Raw genomic sequence first — 21255 nt, forward strand, 5'->3', positions numbered from 1 at the left:
TGTGTTCATGTGCATTGAGTGGAAATGCCGGTAATTAGAAGAAAAAAAACTGTAAAATTGCAAAAACTTTTTTTCACTTTCTAGGTGGAAAAATAGGTGTATCGCTGCAAGCAAGATGCAGAAAGGAAACGGACAAAAATATCCGATCTGTGGGGAAAGTAAATAAGACAACAAAGTTCTATAAACTATCACATGAAACAAACAGAAATCCATCATGATTTCTACATCGTTTTTCACCATTAGAGGTTTGAACACTCCTCTTTCTCATTGTGTCAACTTGTTGCACCCTCCTCTTCTGCAGTGGTTTCAAAGGCACCCGGCTTGAGAATAGCCACCTTCTATTTAATCTTGGCAAACCAATTCCTAATATTTGCAGTGAATGGAAACATGCATAAATGTGTATGTGGATAACATTTGGATGAAATCCATATTGTGTTTATAAAATCCGCTGTATTACAGATATTTACAAACAACAAACACCCAGTATTAGTGTGGATATGATGTAAAGTTATAAAGTTATAAAGAATCACTGATTATTTCACGTTGTGTTAAGAAAAGAAAATACTACATTAATGCAGCCTTACTGAGCTTAATCAAAACATTATCATATCCAAAATCATACAATACCAACAAAATATATTATATTTCCTGTAACACATGCGTAGTTATCTTATCTTATTAGTGTTCATCTGTTAGCATGCCTATTCTGCAATATGAATCAACTACAATACTTCAAGCAGTCAATCCAAAACACATAACAACATGTTACACTGCATTTCTGCATAACAAGTTCTGAAACCTGGGATACCAGACATGTTGCACACTTAATGTACATGCATAATTAAATAACTTCCAAATGAACTCAGAACAGATTAATTTAATAAATAAATGAAAATAAATAAAACACAGCATACTGATGAGTTCAAACCAAAACTTATGTTGTACATTAAGAAGAGACAACAAATGTCATGTTGTTTAATGCATCAGCTCTGATGTATCCATGCTGGCCCTGATTTACAACTGGGTTGCAGTGAAAACTCAAAACACGCCAGAAACAAGTCCTGCACATAGTCTGTGGGATTATTTGTGAAGGCAGAGAATATGGGTGAGGAGTGTTGTCGGGTCATTCCAGAATTGGAGGACATTTTATGGAGCAGAATGGATCAATGGCTTGTCTATGTTGCACTTATGAAGGGTGAGACGTTTAAATAATCAGATTGTATATTATCAGCGCATCTGAATCAAATCAGCATGTGCATTAAAGCATTTTAGTGAAATATGACGTATGTGATTGGATGAACCGGCATGTATTATTATTTTTTATGATTTATTTATGCTTTTAAAAAACCTATTGACTAACTAGATAGAGTAACTACATAGGCATGTCGGTTTGCTATATTGTAAATCGATACATTTATTGACTACTACTATCTGAAGTCTACATGAGTCATGTGACTTGCAAGCATTTTGGACTTACATTGTCGGGACTCTCATTAAACGGCACTGGGTAGACCAGAGGTATATTGTCTCTTCTATTTTTCATATTTTTGTAATATTTTCAGCCTTGATTGAATATGTCACTCTGACCAATGCAACCCTGTTAAACATATTATCAGACTAAAATATTTTTTTATTAACATAAGTAAATTTGTCCCCTGTTACTGTGATTAGAGTTACAGGGTTGCAACATGGTTGCATCTCCTTCAATCCGCTCAGAAGGGACAATCTATCATCTATAATTCAGTTCAATAATTAAATCATTTATATAATTTAGATTATAATTTAGCATAGACTTTATGTTTTAAATGTATTACTGTATTTTACAGAATATATATTTACCCTTTTATTTCCATCAGGTACAGTTTGGAGTAAATGTGACTTTCTTTAATTATTGGTAAAGGAATTACATTTAAAAAAATCAATAAACATACTAGACACACATAAACACACAAAAAGGGGCATTTTTTTAACGGAAAGCAAAAATGCATACATGCGCACATGTGGGTATACACTCAGGGCTGACCTTGGCGTTGGGCCCCTCCATACCCAGGGCCATTAGCTGAGCTACTGTGTGCTCCCGCAGGCTGTTGAGCTCCGCCTGCTGCCGGCGGAGCTTGATCAGCAGTAGCGTCAGCTCCTCGGGCTGCACAGGGCAACACACAGAGGACAGAAGAAGAGCTTCCACACTGACATCAACAACACACTCACTAGCTGTAATGAAACATAATGTTGTGACTGGTGACCTTAAAGAGGAGAAAAAAAAACTCCAGCCGCGTTTCCACCAAAAGGACTAACGGAACTATTAGTTCCTGGAACTACTTTTCTAGGTATCGACCATGGCATGAAGTCCCGGGTAGCTTATGCAAATCAGGCTGATGAGGTACTTTTTCGTTTCACTTCGTCGTCGTTCCATCTATCGTAGCTTCTCTTCTGCGTGTCCATGATGAAGCGCAGCAAAACAACTTAACTGTAGTTAGCTTGCTGCTGAACGCTTTTAAACATGGCCGGTGAAATAAGATGCGGCAAGTACTCGACCAATGACAATTCTTCAGCACTGCAGCCCCACCCCCATAGTTCCTGAACCTTCGGTTAGTACTACCTCCGCAGCAGGGTCTTTTCAGAGGGTAAATAAATTACCCAGCAACTAAATTAATACCCGAGTTCCTCCTTTAGTTCCTAGTTCCTGGGTATATCCTGCGGTGGAAACGCAGCTTACAATGTTTTTCTTTTTTCAAAATACTGGTCTGCCAGGACTATTAAATAGTCCAATAAAGACAATTATAATCCTTATATGCAAGGTTATGCATTTAAACAGCTTTATAACCATTTTCAGAACTATTATATGCAGATGAGTACCCTGTTTAATGTTGAACAGTAACAACAGTCATTTCAGTTAACAGACTCACATTTCTTCTTCTTTCCAATTTAAGAAAATATGAAAGGAAGCCTCAGCATGCAACATTTGAGGGTGTTAGCTATTTAACCATACACTTAGAGAGTGGTGTCAATTTTATGGTGGAATCAGAACAATACAAGTCATACAAAAAAAAAATCCCATTTGAATTTCCTGTTGATGTAACCAAAGACATCTTGCATCTGGCCATTGTGTTGTAGTTACTGATGCATAAACCCATTTTTCTGTAATCTCTGAAAATATTGTAATTTGTTATGTAAATAAATTACATACTGCACTATTTCACACACACACACACACACACACACACACACACACACACACACACAGTGAAATAAATAAAGGAAAGCTTGCAAATTACATGGTACATCAGTGATGGCATTTAGGATGTTTTTTTAATGGGATGCTGGGAATGTTCTCAGCATTATATTCACTCTTTGTGAGAGTAGGTTGAATCTCACAGAATGGTGTGTGTGGGAGGAGAGGGTGTTGCTCTGCGAGACTCACCGTCTTGCCTTGCAGGGACTGTGGGGTAATGGTCTGAGGAGGGACCCCAGCTGCAATCGATCGTCGGTCAGCTGGGTAGCCATACTGTTGGAAGAGGAGAAGGCAATAAATCGGACAGGAGGTGAAGTTCATCTTCTTTCATTTCAGTTCAAGTGATCGCTCACAACAACGTTAGATGAACATGCATTTATTAAATGTACTATTACAAACATGTTCATTTTAATTGATTTTGAACAGGATAGTATTTGACTGCTAATTTAGGTTGGCAGTTCGATCCCAGGTTGGCAGTTCGATCTCGCCAGTACACATGCCGTTGTGTCCTTGGGCAAGACACTTAACCCTAACTTGCCTCTGACGGCTCTTCCGACAGTGTATGAATGTGACAGAAAAATGCGTGGTAAATAGCAACGCTGTATGAATGTGTGTGAATGGGTGAATGTGACTTTCCTGTGAAGCGCTTTGAGTGGTCTATATGACTAGAAAAGCGCTATATAAAATACAGTCCATTTACCATTTAATGATAAAGAATCTGATACAACAGTGGATGTTACATACACATTTTCATACAATTGAACTTCTATAAAATGGCCATTTTTAGTCTGTTTGCATTTATATTATTAACAATTGCAACAGTGGAAACAGGACGTTTCAGCCATTATCCACTTTTAGATGTCTAATTTCTTCAACTATTGGACAATTTCTTTAAGCTAACTACTGTATTTCAACTGTTTAACTATTACCTTTAGCTGTCTGGCTGCAGTTTGTCTTTGCTTCTGTGGGAATTACTGAATTAAATTCAAATGATTTGTCTTATTAGGGTTAACAGCTCACACGCATAGTCATACAATCGTTCAAATGCTATTTCAGAAATTACTGATTAGATAGCTCAACATTTCTTCACTCAAATTTGGAGGACAGAGTCGGTAATATGTAAAATGTCTTTGCCTTTTCCTATTTTATGGTGATACCAGGCTAAGATCTTCCTGTCGCTGTATTTCCTAAATCATTCCCACTTGACTGCTAATCTGATTCCTGCCCATTTTCTGCCCCTGTATATCCTGCCAGTGAACCCTTTATATAGTCTACTAAGTCTATTATTCCCTGCCAGGTTATCATTGTTACCACTGTGTACATACTCTCTCTCGTTCCTTCTATTTTTGCCTCCCTGTATATGACTATTACTTGTTTTTGGCAAGTGTGTTTTATTGAGGATGAAATGCATGATGTAGGACAAAAAAAATGCAGTTTACATTTTCATTTGGAAAGAGAACATAGAAGTACAGCAAATAGACCAAATACTGTGACATAAACACAAAAATAACACGTCATCAACATATACATTTATTGGTACCGTAGAGGGGGGGTAAACAGATTGTTGTGACTCATAGAAGTATGAAACCCTTCTATCCGAGCCTTAAGTATGGAGGAGGCACCTGTCTAAAAATGATGGTGAAGCATTTTCGAAAGAGGACAAGTCAAGCGTGTACATAGTTTCTTATTTGAAGAATTCTCAAAAAATGGCTCCCAGGGAGCTTATATTTTTCTTGTAATTGAGTAAATGAGGCAAACGTTCCACTCAGGTAGAGGTCACTAATATTGTAAATACCAATGTTTCTCCATTGTAGGAATCCATTATCGAGCTAAGATGGCTACGGGGGAGCAGGAAAGAGAGTGAGCTCAGGATGAAATGAGTCCTGATATGCTTCCAGATTCAGACCATAGTATGCATAGAAAGGCTTGCTACATAAACTGATCTGTCCAATGGTCTCTGACCATTTGGCTGGGAGTGAAAATATAACTGTTTTTACCAACTGCATCTTGCTTAACTGAACCCAACCCCTACCATCCTGATAACTTGTAGTATGAAGGTGGTTATCAACTGTTTTCACATCCAGCAACGATGGTGTTCACGTGGAAGAGTCATCAATTACAAGCAACATTGTCAGAACCATGAATAATGTTCTTAATATGGTATGAGAAGAAATGCTTGAGACCTACAAAATTTGGTTGAAATTCCATATAAAGTAAAATGTAAACACTATGATCATCTAACTAGAATAGAAAAGTAACACGCAAAATCACCTTTTTGATATTTTAAGTCTAATAATATACAGTTCCAAAGAATAGGAACTTTTTCAAGTTTACTATTGAGTGAATATGTTTACCATGTCTCCACTGCTCTGTCTGTTGCGACCGGAAGCTGTTGTATACACTTTCTCTGCCGTTCTGCAACTCTTTTCTTCTTTAGTTCAGTTCAGCAGCTCGTCTGCCACCAGCCGGCAGCGGCTACTGACCGGCGGCGGGGGCAGCAGCCACTAGCGGCGGTGGCTACCGACCGGCGGCGGCAGCATCTACTGGCTAGCAGCGGCTACCGACCGGCGGCGGGGGCAGCAGCCACCAGCGGCGGCGGCGGCAGCTCCGGTTGCTTGCCGACGCCGTGCAGGAGACTGGTCACTCGCCCGACTGTGTGGTGAAAGAGTGGAGTAGAAACTAGGCAGGAGAAAGCGGGTTCATCCAATCACTTTCGAATGCCTGGTGCCTCTGATTGGTCGGGTTTTTTACACTCCAGCCGCGGCCACAGATCAGGGATTTTTTTCGTTTCAGATCATTCAATGTGTTCATCGCTATCGGCACGTTAGGAGAGTGACTAGTAATATGACAGAAAGTGTTTCTCACAGAAATCACCTACCCTGCCTTTAATAAGAACCGTATCAATATAATATTTACAGCTGCAGCAGGATCCCCATTAAAGTTCATTTGTACGCCTCTTTGGACCAAAAAACCTGCCAAATGAATAAATGTGATGTTAATGTAAAACTGTATATATGTGAGTCAAACACCCCACAATAACAATGAACATTTGAGAACAATAAATGAATGGCATGCACGGTGATGAAGACTTCCTGGCAATAAAGTCATGTACTTGATTTGTAGTTAGCTCATACAGCAGAAGTGTTGTGTTGCTATTTAACTAAATTAATGGAGTGATGCAACAAGGAATAACATTACCGTCTCAAAAGAGGAATGGTATTAAAGAAGTGAAGAGAAACATTCAGCCATAGATTCATCCTGTTATCTACCGATCAACATCTGCTTTACTTGTTAGCAAACGCAGAACACTAATTACCCTCATTATAATTAAATTCAACTGCTACGGTAGACTAAAATAATTTATTACATTGAAGGAGAACATTGTTATACTAAAAAGACTGAAGTAAAATAAACATCTCTCTTAAATGTATTACATTTTACGAAAGTGAATATGCCTTGTTTAAAACCTGGGAAAAGGGGCCTCCTGAGGATTGATTAATAGAAAAGTTGTTAGGTAATATGCACCACTAAAGCACCCTTATCAACTTAGATTATCCCATCACTAAAGTAATTGGTGGTGGCGAGTTTGATTTCGGTCCAACTAGGTTTGAACGATTTGGGGAAAATTTTGACAGATATTGCAATTTGACTTGGGATTATAATTACGCTTGCACACACACACACACACACACACACACACACACACTGAAAGAGAACGAGATGTGTTGAAGAGAGGAAGGGGAGAGAGTAGTGAATAAACACACGGTGCTCTAGCAGTCTGATTCTTTAACGAGGGAATAGTTGTGGTATTCGTTACCTCACGTTGATGTGAGATATGTTCATACGGTGTAACAGTTGCAAACTACTCTGATGTGGTACTGTGTTTGCTAGACAGGGCGTCACTACTTTCACTGACTTGTTGGCCGTACACTTGTCATGTAGCTGCCTGTGGTGCTGTGTCAAGTGCTGATATGAGTTGGTGGTGTTTCCTTCGGGAAGTAGCGTCTGAATGCTTTGCACAATACCTTCTTTTGTTGCACATCCACTCAAACCCGAAACACTCCCATATCACAGAATTGTGTCTTTTCTTCTTGACTAAATTGTCAAACATTGCTTCTGGCTCCGCAGAGACCACTCCGCTAATGAAATTTTATTCTTTGGTTTTAACCCCTGTGTTGTTGGTGGGCGTATATACACAGTCACCCTGGGCAACTTCTGATTGGTGAGAATGACTAGTACGTGCGCAGCACGGCATTTCTGATTGGTGGGCATGACTGTCACCCTGGGTCCGATGCACTGCATTATAACATATTCTAAATCGCAGCCTTTTGCGCTTTGAAATCGATTAATCGTCCAGCCCTAGAGCCAACAGCTCCATTTTGCCCTGAGGCCTTCTCCTGAGTTTATCCGCCCACTGAAGAGAATATATACATTGTGTAGGGAGCATAACAGAACTACTACAGCATCAACAAAATTGCATTTTATTATGATACAAGGTAATTTCGTTCGTGAAAGGATTCAATAACCTCACACTTTTGTTTGATTACTCAATAAGTCTCTCACTCTTTACATTGAAGCACAGATGCTCATCATCACTAAAGCCCATGTCATGTAGGACATTAAAAAGAAATAGATTTTATATTGACATTTTCTGTGTATTCATTGATTCAACATAAAGTTGTGTACGATGTAACACAATACAAACATTTCAAACTTAACTACTTGTTTTCCTGTCAAGCCCAGAGTCAGACTTCATAATGAAGACAAGACTTTAGAGTGTGTGTTGTCCCTGCACCAAGCATTTACTGGTGAAGAAATAGAGTAGAGCAGAAACAAGTAACTGCTCGTGAGACCCAACGTCTTGTTCTATTATTGTTATATCTACATGTGCCAAATCAGTGATCCCCACACCGTCAATTGGGATCGATCTTTTGGAAGTTCCATGTCAGGAGTAAAGCATTTCAGCTTCAGAAAGCATATTGTAGTATTTCTGTTTGTGTAGTGTGTTTCTGTTGCTCTATTACTAGCATGGATGTATAAGATGTACTATAAGACCAGGATAACTGCATACTGCTCAGCCTTGTAAATACTGCAGCACTAGTAATAATAGGAACTAAAAGAGATCACATTTCTCCCAAATTAGCTTCTATGCATTGGCTCCCAGTAAAACCCAGAATATAATTCAAATTCATTCTCTTTACATATAAAGCTCTCAATGCTCAAGCCCCATCATATCTTAAAGATCCTATACTACCTTATTATTCCAATGAATCACTTTGCTCTGTAAACTCAGGACTACTTGTCCAGTCTGTGTCCGGGAGGACACCCTCTCTAAATCTAAGACACATCTCTTAGTTATGCTGCTATCGACGTAGACTGCTGGGGCGATTCTAAAGCAATAAACGTTATCTAAAAATCAGCTAACATTTCCTCACAGTCGTTTCTGTGCCGGAAAAAAGGATAAGTTTTTTCGGGCGCAGCCCAGACTCTGTAAATTAAAAAAAAAATGATGCAGACCGTACCTCACAACACTGCGAGTGCAGTTTGTAAACATCAGTCGTCGACACTAAAATAGACGTGTGGCCAGAGCAGTTAAATCACAACAACAACAGAGAGTGAAACAAGTTTTCTCCAAAATCGCTTACTGCCCCTTTAACAATCATCATTATTATAATTGTTATAAATATTAGCCCATTTCATTTATTTTGTCAATTTATTTTTTTTAAAGATATTTTAAAGCATTTTTTAAGCCTTTATTCGACAGGACAGCGTATATTGTGAAGGGGGAGAGAGTGGGGGAAGACATGCAGCAAAGGGCCAGGGCTGGAGTCAATCCTGCGGCTGCTGCAAGAAGATTCAAGCCTCTGCACATTGGGCGCCGGCGCTACCCAGTGAGCTAACAGATGCCCAGCCCATTTCCTTTCATCATTATTACTTTTATTATTAATAGGTGTTGCTGTTATTATGAATAACATTATTACATCTATATGCATCACTATTATTATTATCATCATTATAACAAACAGTGTAACAGTGCTTAAATTCGTTACACAACTATTCCTGGTATCTCTCTATCTCTCGTCTCTTTCCACCTCTCTATTACCTCCACCCCCACCTTTCCTCTCTTCTCAGTTTCTCTCTATAATATTGTTGGTCTCTGCATTACAACGTAACATCCATTGAGATCATGCATGTTGTGATTTGGAGCTCTACAAATACAACTGAATTGAAAATCATATTTGTAAATGAGATTAACAGTGACTGCTATGCTGACTGTAGCTTCACATACTGTACACATCAACATATGGAATGCTTTCAGGGTTTTGTGGATCAGTATTTGTGATGGGGGATTTGTTCTTGTTTAAAAGTAATTTTGGTTGGAACTAAATTTTACCTGGTGATAAAGAAGGGAAATATTCTGTAATTTTGTGTTCTGTGTTCAATGGTCATGGATTGGTAGTTAAATAAGGACAAAACTTTCAGTCAGTTCAGATATTTATTAACAGAAGTAAGCCGTATGGAAGCAAATAAGAGACATAAGTCTTTGAACTTTAACAGCCACTGAATACTTAATATTGAAATATTTTATTTTGAAAAACATGTATCTGAATTTATTTGTGTGGAATTCACCTCTTTGAAATTATTTTTACTTCGGTATTCAGATACAAAAAAATTCAGATCTCAAATTTCAAGTTACAATTTTTCGTTTGCTCAAATTCAGATCGAAAAATTCAAGTTAAATATTCACACTCAAATTTGATTGCTCAAATTCAGATCGAAAAATTCACACAGTAACATCCGGCCTACCCAGGATAGGAAAAGTTGAGCCTGCATGCAATCGAACCGACATCTGGCAAAGGGGAAACGAAGGCGCTCCGGTAAGTTTGCTGTTTATGTACAATCGAACTCAGGGCTCGACAGGAGTATGTTGAAGCTAAGTATGTTTGGAACACAGATATGGTTTGTGTGACTCGTGTCTCTATGTAGGTAAGTCATCACATGACAGACCGTCCGTGCTCTGATGGGCCAGACGTCGGTTCGATTGCATGCAGGCTCAATTGCTTTTCCTATCCTGGGTAGCCCGGATGTTACTGTGTGAATTTTTCGATCTGAATTTGAGTAGTCAAATTTCAGAGTGTGAATATTTAACTTGAATTTTTCGATCTGAATTTGAGCAAACGAAAAATTGTAACTTAAAATTTGAGATCTGATTTTTTTTGTATCTGAATACCGAAGTAAAATAAATTCAAAGAGGTGAAATTCCGAACAAATAAATTCAGATAAATGTTTTTCAAAATAAAATATTTCAATATTACGTATTCAGTGGCTGTTAAAGTTCAAAGACTTATGTCTCTTATTTGCTTCCATAAAGCCGAGTTTACACTTCAACCTCTGCACTACAATTTGCTGCTAGCTAAAGCAATGAAATTAAGTGTCTTCACAAAAGTTTTGTCTTTATAGTCTTGCTAGAGTGTACAAAAGTGATCTCAGTCGACGCTTTCGCATTGATTGTTCCTTGGTCCAGGACTTAAGCCTTCAGTCAAACTGCATTTAGTTGATATGCTCCCACACTCCAGTATCCAAGAAGATTTAAAAACATGCACTTCAAACTTTTGAAACTTGTTTTTACTTAGAACAAACACGGTTTTAATTTTATATTCTTTAGAACATTTTAAAAAGGATTTCTATTATTTTCTGTCCGTATTTTATTGTGTATTTTTCACATTGTATTTATATTTGGTACAATGAGCTAAATAAATTAACTTTTAGTATCATTATTATGCGCGTCCAGTGCTATGTCCTCTACCTTGGCTAGGTGTGTCCTCTGCCGGCGATCCAGTGTCACGTCCCCCCTGAACACTGGTGAGGACACCTCAGAGAAGGAGTTGCTGGGGTTCTGAGTGACCTGCTGCCGAGGAGCAGAGAAGGTGCTGTAGAGAGCCAGGGAGCCGTGAGATGGTGAGGTGGGGATGGAGTGTGCCACAGCGTGTTCAGAGATGTTGCCCATAGTCTTTGTGCTGGGCAGGGTGCCATAATGACCCACAGCTTCAATCAGACAAAAGGAGGAGAAAAAAGTCAGTCGAGTCAGTGTAGCATTGGTTACAATGTTTTCTGTAATGAAAATATATATTTGGTTTACCAAATATAACATTTAATATTAGACTTAATTTCACTTATTCAAAAACTTGTTCGTCATTTTTTTACAGCCCTTGGTGAAATACACTATGTATAGCCTGGGACCCAAACGAGTTCTGGGAGCTCATTTCATTTGTTCCCCTCCATTGGAAAGTGATTTCCCACCGGGAGAAATCTTGCTGGTCCAATCACCATCGATTATCTGATATTGGGGAGGGTTTATACCATGACGCGGAGAGAAGCAATTGAATACTCCCAAATACCCTGGCATTGCTCTTACTGTAGGACAGGAAATAGCATATCTGTACCCAGGCCCGTATCCAGGATTTTAGCAAATCCGAGGTCCAAATATTTTTTTATTTCCCTGATCTACGTAAATATGCACATTTAAGACATTTGGAGAGCAAATACTGTATAACAGTAGCTTCAAAACCATGTCAGTGGGCAGTAGCATAAATTACTAACAATAGCAAAGACAATGTTAGCAGAGAGCAGTGGAGATTTTGAGATACTAAGGGGGTCAGACCCCTCTAGGGGGGTCCAGGGGCATGCTCCCCCAAAAGAAAATGCTGTCCATTTTAAAGTTAAATCCATCAATCTGGTAAACTTTGATGGCAATTTAGGAGGCTAGATCTATGAAGAACTTTATGCCCTTGTAAACAACTGTTTGCTGTAGACGTACAACCTATATATGTGTTGTATGGACACTGACCCCCACATACAATTACAAAGGAAAAGTAGCTTCTTTTGAAAATATCATTCTTTGCATAAAAATAATAACAGTGCAGGCCAAACATACATGTTGAGAATGGGCTCTATACTAGTAATGTAAATTAGAACACTGTGGAGCTCTCTGCCTCCCTCAGTCTGTTATTCATGCTTGTGAGCAAGGGCGCCGATTCCGTCGGTGCTTCGGGGTCGGAGCACCCACGGAGACTGCCGAGCACCCACGTGTGCCAGCCTACACTTGTCATTGATTTGCTAATAACCACTCCCCCGCTACCTATCAACGCATTGCATTGTGATGTCAGATAAACCGCCAAAAAGGCTGGATGGCAACTTACTGATAGTGGTTGATTTAGCCAACAAAATGGACAAATTTGTGGTAAAAATACCAAAAATATCCACCGACCCGACCCGACCTCCTTCCAGTGAGGACTCTACCTTCTCAACGACTGAGGACAGTAGCAGTAGGCCTACAGATTTTAGGCAGAAAAAAGGTCGGACTTTTCAAGCTAGCTGGAAAGGCAAATACGCATTGATAGTCTACGATGCTGCAACATTGGTGAGTGACAAAACAATACATTAAATATGTGTTATGATATAGCCTACTGTGGTACTATGTTTTAAAGGATGTGTTGGAATGGTTTTGAATTGTGGATTTGGTCAATGATTTGCTTTTATTTGAGCCTTTTTGATATAGTTTTGGTGGTTATGATGATTTCTTTCTTGGTGTGTGTTGTTAGTAAAACTTTTGATTTAACCTACAACTATATTTGTCTCATTAAAAGCCAGTTGTGATCATTGACAGTATAATTAATATCAGGTTGTGATTAATGAATGAGTGAAGTAGCCTAGTTGCTGATGAGTTGGTAGGCTGTTATTGTTTACCTATACTGACTTTCAGCACAGCGGACAGTTCCATTCACACTTATAGGCCTATACGGTTACAGTATGCTATTCAATCCAGGCTGTGGTGTTGGATTGTGGATTTAGTTTTTCCTTTGTCTTCATCGGAGCCTTTTGCGTTAGGTTGTATTGAGATTAACTCCTCGTATGCATCGTGTGTTTGTGAAAGAGAGCGTGTGCATGTGTGTGTGCGCGCGCGTGTAGGAAAGATCATACATGTGTGTTCATTGCGGCCGCTGCTGTTAATTGATCTAATGTGTGTTTTACTGTGAGACGAATGTGCGCGTGTCAAAACAGCAACGAGTCATGCAAGCACTGTGAGCACCCACAAGCAGAAACATAAATCGGCGCCCCAGCTTGTGAGCGCACGTACAATGTGAGGTAGAGCCCCAAAGCCCCGAATTTCATTCACACTTTCAGAGTCTTTACCGGGGAGACCACGGGCATGTCTTTTTTTTACTTTCGGTTTCACAGACAAAAAAATAATAAAGAGGTCCGGACCTCGGTGTCCTCAATGGTAGATATGGCCATGTCTGTACCTGTTGGCTGAGCCAGACTTTGCCTGGAGAAGGCCTGCCTCTGCTGCCACTCATACAGCTGCCACATGGTGTCATCCCTCATCGACTTCCTCTTCTCCGCTGTGGTGACGGTGGTGGTAGAGGCGGGTCCGAGTGCACAGTCGTACACAGAGCCCACCATGCTGCAGATACTGTCAGGCCTCATCATGCTGTTGCGCGGCAGTGTGCGATAGCCCTCTGGGTAGCGGGGCACAATCTGAGGACGGTGGCTGGGCATGTTCCTGGGTAAGGTCTGGTAGGATGTAATGCTGACAGAAAACCCCCCCCCCCAGACAAATGGATGAGAAATAGTACTTGCTAAAAAGCACAGATAAAGGCACTTTTTTCTTCCCTTCCATTGCAGGTAGGTCAAAAATCTGCAGCAGATATTCCTCAAAATCACAAATTAAACAAATAACAGTGGTGACAGATCTTCACCCTGCATGCCAAAAAAACATTTAGTAATATTTAAAAAATGACTTGTTATTTTTAGAGATATTTACTATTACCTCCAAGAGTTTTCCCTTACATAATTGTATTAGTTTATACCATATTGTATCATATCCAAACTGTATTAAATGTTTGACTGCTTTCACTAAAATAAAATAGAACCCCTCATTGTCTAGGACTGCGGCTTTGACCCTGTAAGTCAGTGAGCAGGGCGGAGTGGGTAATCGGGAGATTCGGGCGGATTCCCGGTGGGCCATTTCACTTTCACTTCACTTTTGGGCGAAAAAAAAACAAAAACAGAAATTTGTCCCGCTAGTTCACTTGTCTTAAAGTTCACAGCGCAGCCTATGCATGTCAGTGCAGCAGCCTCTGCATGACGAGTCCTTCAGATGGGTTGTACCATCTGAGGGAGTTCCCCCCTCCTCCTAGATAGTGTTGGTTGGGTCCATATAGCTTCTCAGGTACAGAAAGCTTCAGCGTCTCGACGGTAGAAAGAGGCCGGGAGGGGCTGAAGAGGCCAGGTTCAAGAAGGAAAGGGACATTGGAGGAGGGCGCTGCCAAATGTGCCAAACTCACAGAAATGTTTTGGAGAGGACAGCCCCAAGTAGCAGCTGGTAAAGAGAGATATAGGCCTAATGATTAGCAGTGTAATTATAAGGCTAACATTTTAGGCTTAAATATTAGCCTATTTGTATCGCCTATAGTGAATCAAAGAATTTGCTAATATTATGCGAATATTGATTAAAAAAACAACAACCTCAAGCTTGATCTGTGTACACAGTAAAATGACCTCTTCATGATTGTTCTTGTAGCCTCTGAGCAACAGATAATCCAGTCCCCTGCTGAAAATGGGGTTAGAGGAGCCAGAGGCCATGACTGCAGAAGGGACAGGTAGAGAGGATAACAGAGTGAACAATATCAATTAAAGTTATTTCATGTAAGATCAGATAACACTCACATAGAGCAGGAGTGGTGAGAGATTCTATATGATATCCAGATATTCAGAATGATGTCAACATTAGGCTATAGATTTAGAGTTACGCTAGACAGAATTCTTTGTGCCGCATAAATGCATGACAATAAAATGATTGAATAAATAATAGGTTAAAGTTGTTTATACAAGAGTTCCTATCTGCGGTCATGACATCACAGTGTCTATGCCCTTCAGCGTTTTAATGCCATGCAATACAGGGGAGTCAGATGCTGATAGAGGAGATAAAGAGACAGTATCCAGTGAGACAACAGCAAGATCCCAGAGGTACAGACAGATGCTAGTTTAGACGAGGAGAACGATCATTTTGATTTTTTTGTTCATCCTCAACCACAGGATTCAGACACGTTTTCCATTACCATTCTCAGCAACCCACAAAACACCCCCTGCTAGCTAGTTTTTTTACAGCAAGCATGGCACCAACCGCAAGTGGCTGACATCCAGTGAAAAACACAATCACTGTATCGTTCTGTGTGTTTGGCATTTGCACCTGCAGCAAGTGATAGTCCTTTCATAAAGGGAGGTATGAAAACATGGAAACATGTTCATCAGCGGAAAGAGGCGCATGAGAAAAGTAACATCCACAGAGATAGTGCTGATGCTTACTTTCTGTTGGCTAACAGGGCAGATGTAAAAAGCGTTCTGGCTGGCAAACGTCTCTACATCATGAGCAGGTGAAAAAGAAGCGTCAGGTGATGGAACGCATCATAGATGTGTTAAAAGGCATAGGCAAATGTGGACTTAGTTACAGAGGGGGTCAAGCAGAGGCTGCTTATACTCTAGAAAATACTGCAGTCAATCATGGCAACTTTCTAGAGTTGGTCATACTTTTGAGCCGGTATGATCTGTGCCTTCAACAGCACATTAGCAGTTGTATTGAGCAAAGCAATAAGCTTCATGACACTGGTGCAAAAGGTAAAGGTTCTTTCGTGACTCTACTTTCAAAGGACATTGTTGGTAAAGTTGTGGATGTTCTCAACCAGGTGATAACGGACAAGATTGCAGATGGTTAGAGAGGCAGGAAGTTTTTCAGTTCAAATTGATACAACCCAAGATGTCACATCAAAGGACCAGTGTGCTATCATTGTCAGATATGTCAAAAATGCCATTCATGAGCAGTTGGTCGCTGTGGTGGACTGTGAAAAATCCACAGGCAAGTATTTCACAGAGCTGCTGAAACACACATTAGACAAACTCAGCATTGACATATTGGCACGTGTGGGAAACTCCACTGATGTTGCAGCAAATATGCAGGGACAGTATAAAGGGTTCTCTGCATTTCTCTCTGCCTTGTGATTTGGCGCTATACAAATAAAATAAAATTGAATTGAATACATTTGTTAGAACATATTATAAATAAAAACTACACAGTAGTAAGTGCTGAACTGTTGCTTTGTGTATTCAATTTCCACCACACCATAGAAAAAGTGGGCCGGTCTTTGGCCTGAAACTCCCGGGCTGAAAAGTGGCCCCACTCCGGCCCTGTCAGTGAGATATATTTAGCATTAGATAGCTGGACTAGTTTAACAACAATTTTTCAGTTGCAAAGCTCTTTTATCGAAAAAGAAGTGCGTTAGTGTCCACACAAGCAACATTGTAAGCATACTGATATGCAAGCACCAAACCCTGATGGGCGGAGCAGTAAGAAATAGACAATCATGGTCTATCTTTAAAAGATTGCAGAGGCAACCTATAACCCACACATTTGTTTCATTTCCTGGAGACTTACAGTACTTTAACTCTAAGCATAACTTGCCTAACCCTAACCCTTACTTTAAACGTGTTTGAATTCCTTTTGTAATGCATTCATTTTTGCTGTTGTCTCTGGAAGCATGACTACCAGTCGATGCCCCACATTGTTTCTGTAATTTTCATCGGTGTGACCGTGTCCATTTGACAAAGCCTTGGATGTCACAAACTGAGGAGAGAGTACATGTTATGGACTTTCATTGCGCATTGAGGATCAACCAATACAACTGGGAACTAGCAGTAAAATGTATGTGCCGTCTAGGCAGTTAAGTTAATACATGCTGCAACTCCTCAAGACCAAAGTCCAGTTCTAATACAATCACATATTCATGTCCACGATCAACAACTGCTGTTTAGTATAGCTATGACAACAGAATGGTTAGTTTAAGAGACATTCACTCATTGCTACTGCTACCTTTAAACCTACAGGAAGGAAGGACAGGGTCAGCCTCACTTCTGCGTGATGCCCCTGTCAGTAACATTGCTCTCAGATGCACTGGCCCATATCCAGGGTCTCCTCTACATTCATTTTGCAGCGGCGGCCCGCTATTGCTGATTTGATGGAGTTATTTTCCTTGAATTTGACTTGTAGATGAATAGATGACCTATATTAATCCCAAACTGGAAAAATTCTGTTGTTTCAGCAGCAGGTTGTCACACACACCTTACAAAATATTGTTTGCAGCTATGTTTGCCCATCTGTAAATGTCAATGCACACCACTGCATTTCCATGTATTCAAGTCCTTGTGGGAGACTCTGCAAGCTCAGACTTATGAGTGGAAAAAGAACAGCTACTGAATGCAAGTAATAATGGAAAAAATCACGTCATCCTTATTGTCCTCTACTTTTACATTTCCGACAATGGTTCTGAACTAAATTCTGCTCAGCGACTGAAGATGTGTTCTCAGGTTAAACTCCAAAACAGCTGTTGCGCTGTACTGATTTTAGAGTGGCAGGTATAGCGTTACCCAGAGAGCTAGCAAAAATTTTAGCAATTTAGCAATATTTTGCACAGGAAAGTCCCACATTAAAACAGTGACGTTTACCGTACTGTTGTTTTATACTATTAAATTGAAAGATACAGACTAAAGGTCTTTTAGTTTTCTAAACTGTGACTGCACTGTAACAGTCTTTTGAGGGACGTAATAACTATCTATTTGTGTTCTTTTTCAATTATGACTAACAAACTAGATAATGAAAGTTCTATGGCATTCTTTGTATGTTTTTCATCACTTCCATACAGGTTTACTTGCATACAGCTGTTACTGCTACGTTATATCTAAGTTGTTATTTTAAAAAAATACACAGACCGGTAGTCGGTATCGGCCAATACGCAATACATACTGAATTGGTATCTGGTATCTGGAAGAGAAAAACGGTATCTGAACATCTCCAATGAACACAGGTAGAGGTCTTTCTGATCATTTCTCATCTCAGACATGTAGAGTATCGCTTACATCAACAGAAATATTAATCATTATTATTATTATTATTATTCCAATGCATACAATTCAATTCAATTTGGATCAACTGGAGGATTTCCCCAAATCTGACATGGTCAATCTGACTATTGGCTTAAAAACAAATATATATATATATATATATATATATATATATATATATATATATATATATACACTATTATATTGTTGTGCCTCACAAAATGGTTGATTTGACCATGTGGTTCATTCGACCTGTGTCCAAGACCCCAGGGGGTCACCAGCCTTATAAAATCCCAGTGCCCCCACAATTCGCTCTCTTCTCTCTCCCTTCCCTTTAACTTCAAGGAGGGAACTGCCAAAGGACCAACCAAGGCTGGAAAGTCTGGTTTCACATCAGTGGCAGACATAAACTCCTGTCAACGGATCCAAGCTCAGGAGCCACCAAGAAGAGTTAGTATGGAGCATCTAACTCTGACTTTGCACACAGAAGAGATTTAAAAAAAAAAATATACAGCAAGTGCCAAGAACAGGTGTGATTCACAGGGACATTTTCAAAACGCATGAAATAAGCAGGGATTAAAGGCCTATGCATAGTACACTGCTAAGTTTCAAAAAGGGCTATAGATACTGGGACCGATACTTTTCACTTTATATATGCTTCCTTTAGGCAATATTATAAGAAAACGCCACATCAATTTCCATTGCTACGCTGATGATACCCAGCTGTATTTATCTATAAAGCCAGATGAAACTAATCAGGTAGACAAACTTCAGGATTGTCTTAAAGACATAAAGGCCTGGATGACTTATAATTTTTTACTTCTAAATTCAGAAAAAACTGAGGTCATTATACTCGGCCCTAAACACCTCAGAGAAACATTATCTGATCATATAGTTACTTTGGATGGCATTACCTTGGCCTCCAGCTCTACTGTGAGAAACCTTGGAGTTACCTTTGACCAGGACATGTCCTTTGACTCACACATAAAACAAGTCTCTAGGACAGCCTTCTTTCACCTGCGCAATATCAAGTACATTAGAAACATCCTCTCTCAAAAGGATGCTGAAAAACTAGTCCATGCATTTGTTACTTCTAGACTGGACTACTGTAATTCATTGCTGCTAGGATGCCCCAATAAATCTGTGAAAAGCCTCCAGCTAATCCAAAATGCCGCAGCACGAGTTCTGACAGGAACTAGAAAAAGAGATCATATTTCTCCAGTGTTAGAATCTCTGCATTGGCTTACTGTAAAATTCAGAATAGAATTCAAAATACTGCTCCTAACCTACAAACACCTTGATAATCAAGCTCCATCATATCTTACAGAGCTCCTAGTTTCATATTATCCCAATAGATCACTTCGCTCTGTAAATGCAGGATTACTGTGGTTCCCAGAGTCTGTAAAAGTAGAATGGGAGGCAGAGCCTTCAGCCACCAGGCTCCTCTCCTCTGGAACCAGCTCCCAGTTTGTGTCAGGGATGCAGATACCCTGTCTACATTTAAAGTTAAACTTAAAACCTTCCTTTTTGATAAAGCTTATAGTTAGAACTGCTCAGGTGTTTAATAAAACATTTCTTTATTATGCTGTTATAGGCCTAGACTGCTGGGGGAACTTATATCATGAGCATCTTTCTCCCTCTCCCGTTCTCTCCTTCTCCCTCTCTCTCTCTCTTTATATCTCTCTCCTTCTCCCACTTTTTTCGCTCTCTCTCTCTCTCTCTGCCCCCATGTATCTACATTACATGTCACTAACTCTGTTTTCTCTCTCCCCTAGTAGATCTGACCCCAGAGCTGCAGGATCCAAAAGTTATTATTATTATTAATAACATCATTGTATTTATAAGTATCAGTTTTCACTAATTATAAGTATCAGTCTGGTAGAGATTACAGCGGCGGTTGTACAACTGTCCTCTCTCTCTCTTCTCTCCTACTGTCTCTCCTCCCACCCTCTTTCTGCCCACCTCTCCTCTCTTCCTCCTCTCTCTCCTTACCCCAACCGGTCGAGACAGATGACCGCCCAAAACTGAGTCTGGTTCTGTCAGAGATTTCTTCCTGTTAAAAAGGAGTTTTTTCTCTCCACCGTCGCCAAGTGCTTTGCTCATTGTGGGATTTGTTGGGTTTTCCCTGTAATACTGTAATATTGACCTCACTATGTAAAGTGCCTTGAGACAATGTATGTTGTGATATGGCGCTATACAAATAAAATTTAATTGAATTGAAATTGAATTGAATTAAGGAGAACTCATCATTTAGATTAGTGTCAGACAGTTACTGAGTATTAATATAGTCACAAGGAATGAAATCAGTTTAGTAACCACTGTACCATGGACCACTCTGCTCACCTTAAATGACTCGGCTATTAGCAGAAGCAGGACTCTGTGTTAACAATAATAACAACAAGTCCTACTAGAAAAATTTCGCCACTTTTTGCAGAGTCCTGATAAAGACGACAAATGTGTCTGCTGTGCTCAGCATGCTCTGATGTCATTATAGTCTCATTTCCATGACTTATTCATGGCACCAGAAGGAGAGAGGGAGTGTTGGCACTCTGCACTTGTGTCCCACTGTACTTCTCAGCACAGAACAGCTAAATAGCAGCTAAACACCAGCATTCCCAGCTGAGATACACATCTGTGGTGACACAAAAAGCTTTCAGCTTCCTGTGGCCTGCAACGTTAGAGCAAGAACGAGGGACGACACATGGGGTAAAAGGGGGGTGGACTGGATGTTTTGTACCTCAGACTGTACACAGTACATTACTGAGCACTGAACAGCATTATTCTGAACAAATAACTAATACAACGTTGATGATGTGTGTTGAGTGATGGGACTACAATGTTTCCCGTAGGATTTTGAAAGACTATGGGGGTGGACTCCAGATCAAAATGGTCGCACTCTGGAGCCCTGCTAACCTATCTTTTTACCTGATACCTTTAACCTGCACCAAGTGGCCTAACAATTAAACACAGCAGCCATGTGGCAGAGCAGTCAGCTTTCATTCTACCATCTTGTTTGTAGTAGTTCTCTGACCTTTAACCACACGATTTCAAATCGGCCATCTAGTCTA

The 21255-nt window shown here is 39.9% G+C and overlaps 1 protein-coding gene across 22 annotated transcripts in view; it reads right to left on the bottom strand.

Annotated features, from left to right (window-relative positions):
• The window catches only part of LOC118286501 (pleckstrin homology domain-containing family A member 5-like), a 237987-nt gene that overhangs the window by 21422 nt on the left and 195310 nt on the right, over window positions 1–21255 (bottom strand). For 13 of the 22 annotated variants that reach the window (XR_007031932.1, XM_047336468.1, XM_047336451.1 and 10 more), the window contains 4 exons: window positions 13537–13823; window positions 11040–11278; window positions 3422–3505; window positions 2024–2143 (listed from right to left, as the gene is read on the bottom strand). Coding sequence is in view for 18 of the 22 variants with exons in the window: in XM_047336468.1 (XP_047192424.1) it covers window positions 2024–2143; window positions 3422–3505; window positions 11040–11278; window positions 13537–13823 (730 nt within the window). In the remaining 4 variants the exon portion in view is untranslated. The other 9 variants (XM_047336460.1, XM_047336458.1, XM_047336454.1 and 6 more) reach the window with 6 other exon arrangements.

Source organism: Scophthalmus maximus, chromosome 12 (assembly GCF_022379125.1).
Source record: "Scophthalmus maximus strain ysfricsl-2021 chromosome 12, ASM2237912v1, whole genome shotgun sequence".
In the NCBI taxonomy this organism is placed as follows: Eukaryota; Metazoa; Chordata; class Actinopteri; order Pleuronectiformes; family Scophthalmidae; genus Scophthalmus; species Scophthalmus maximus.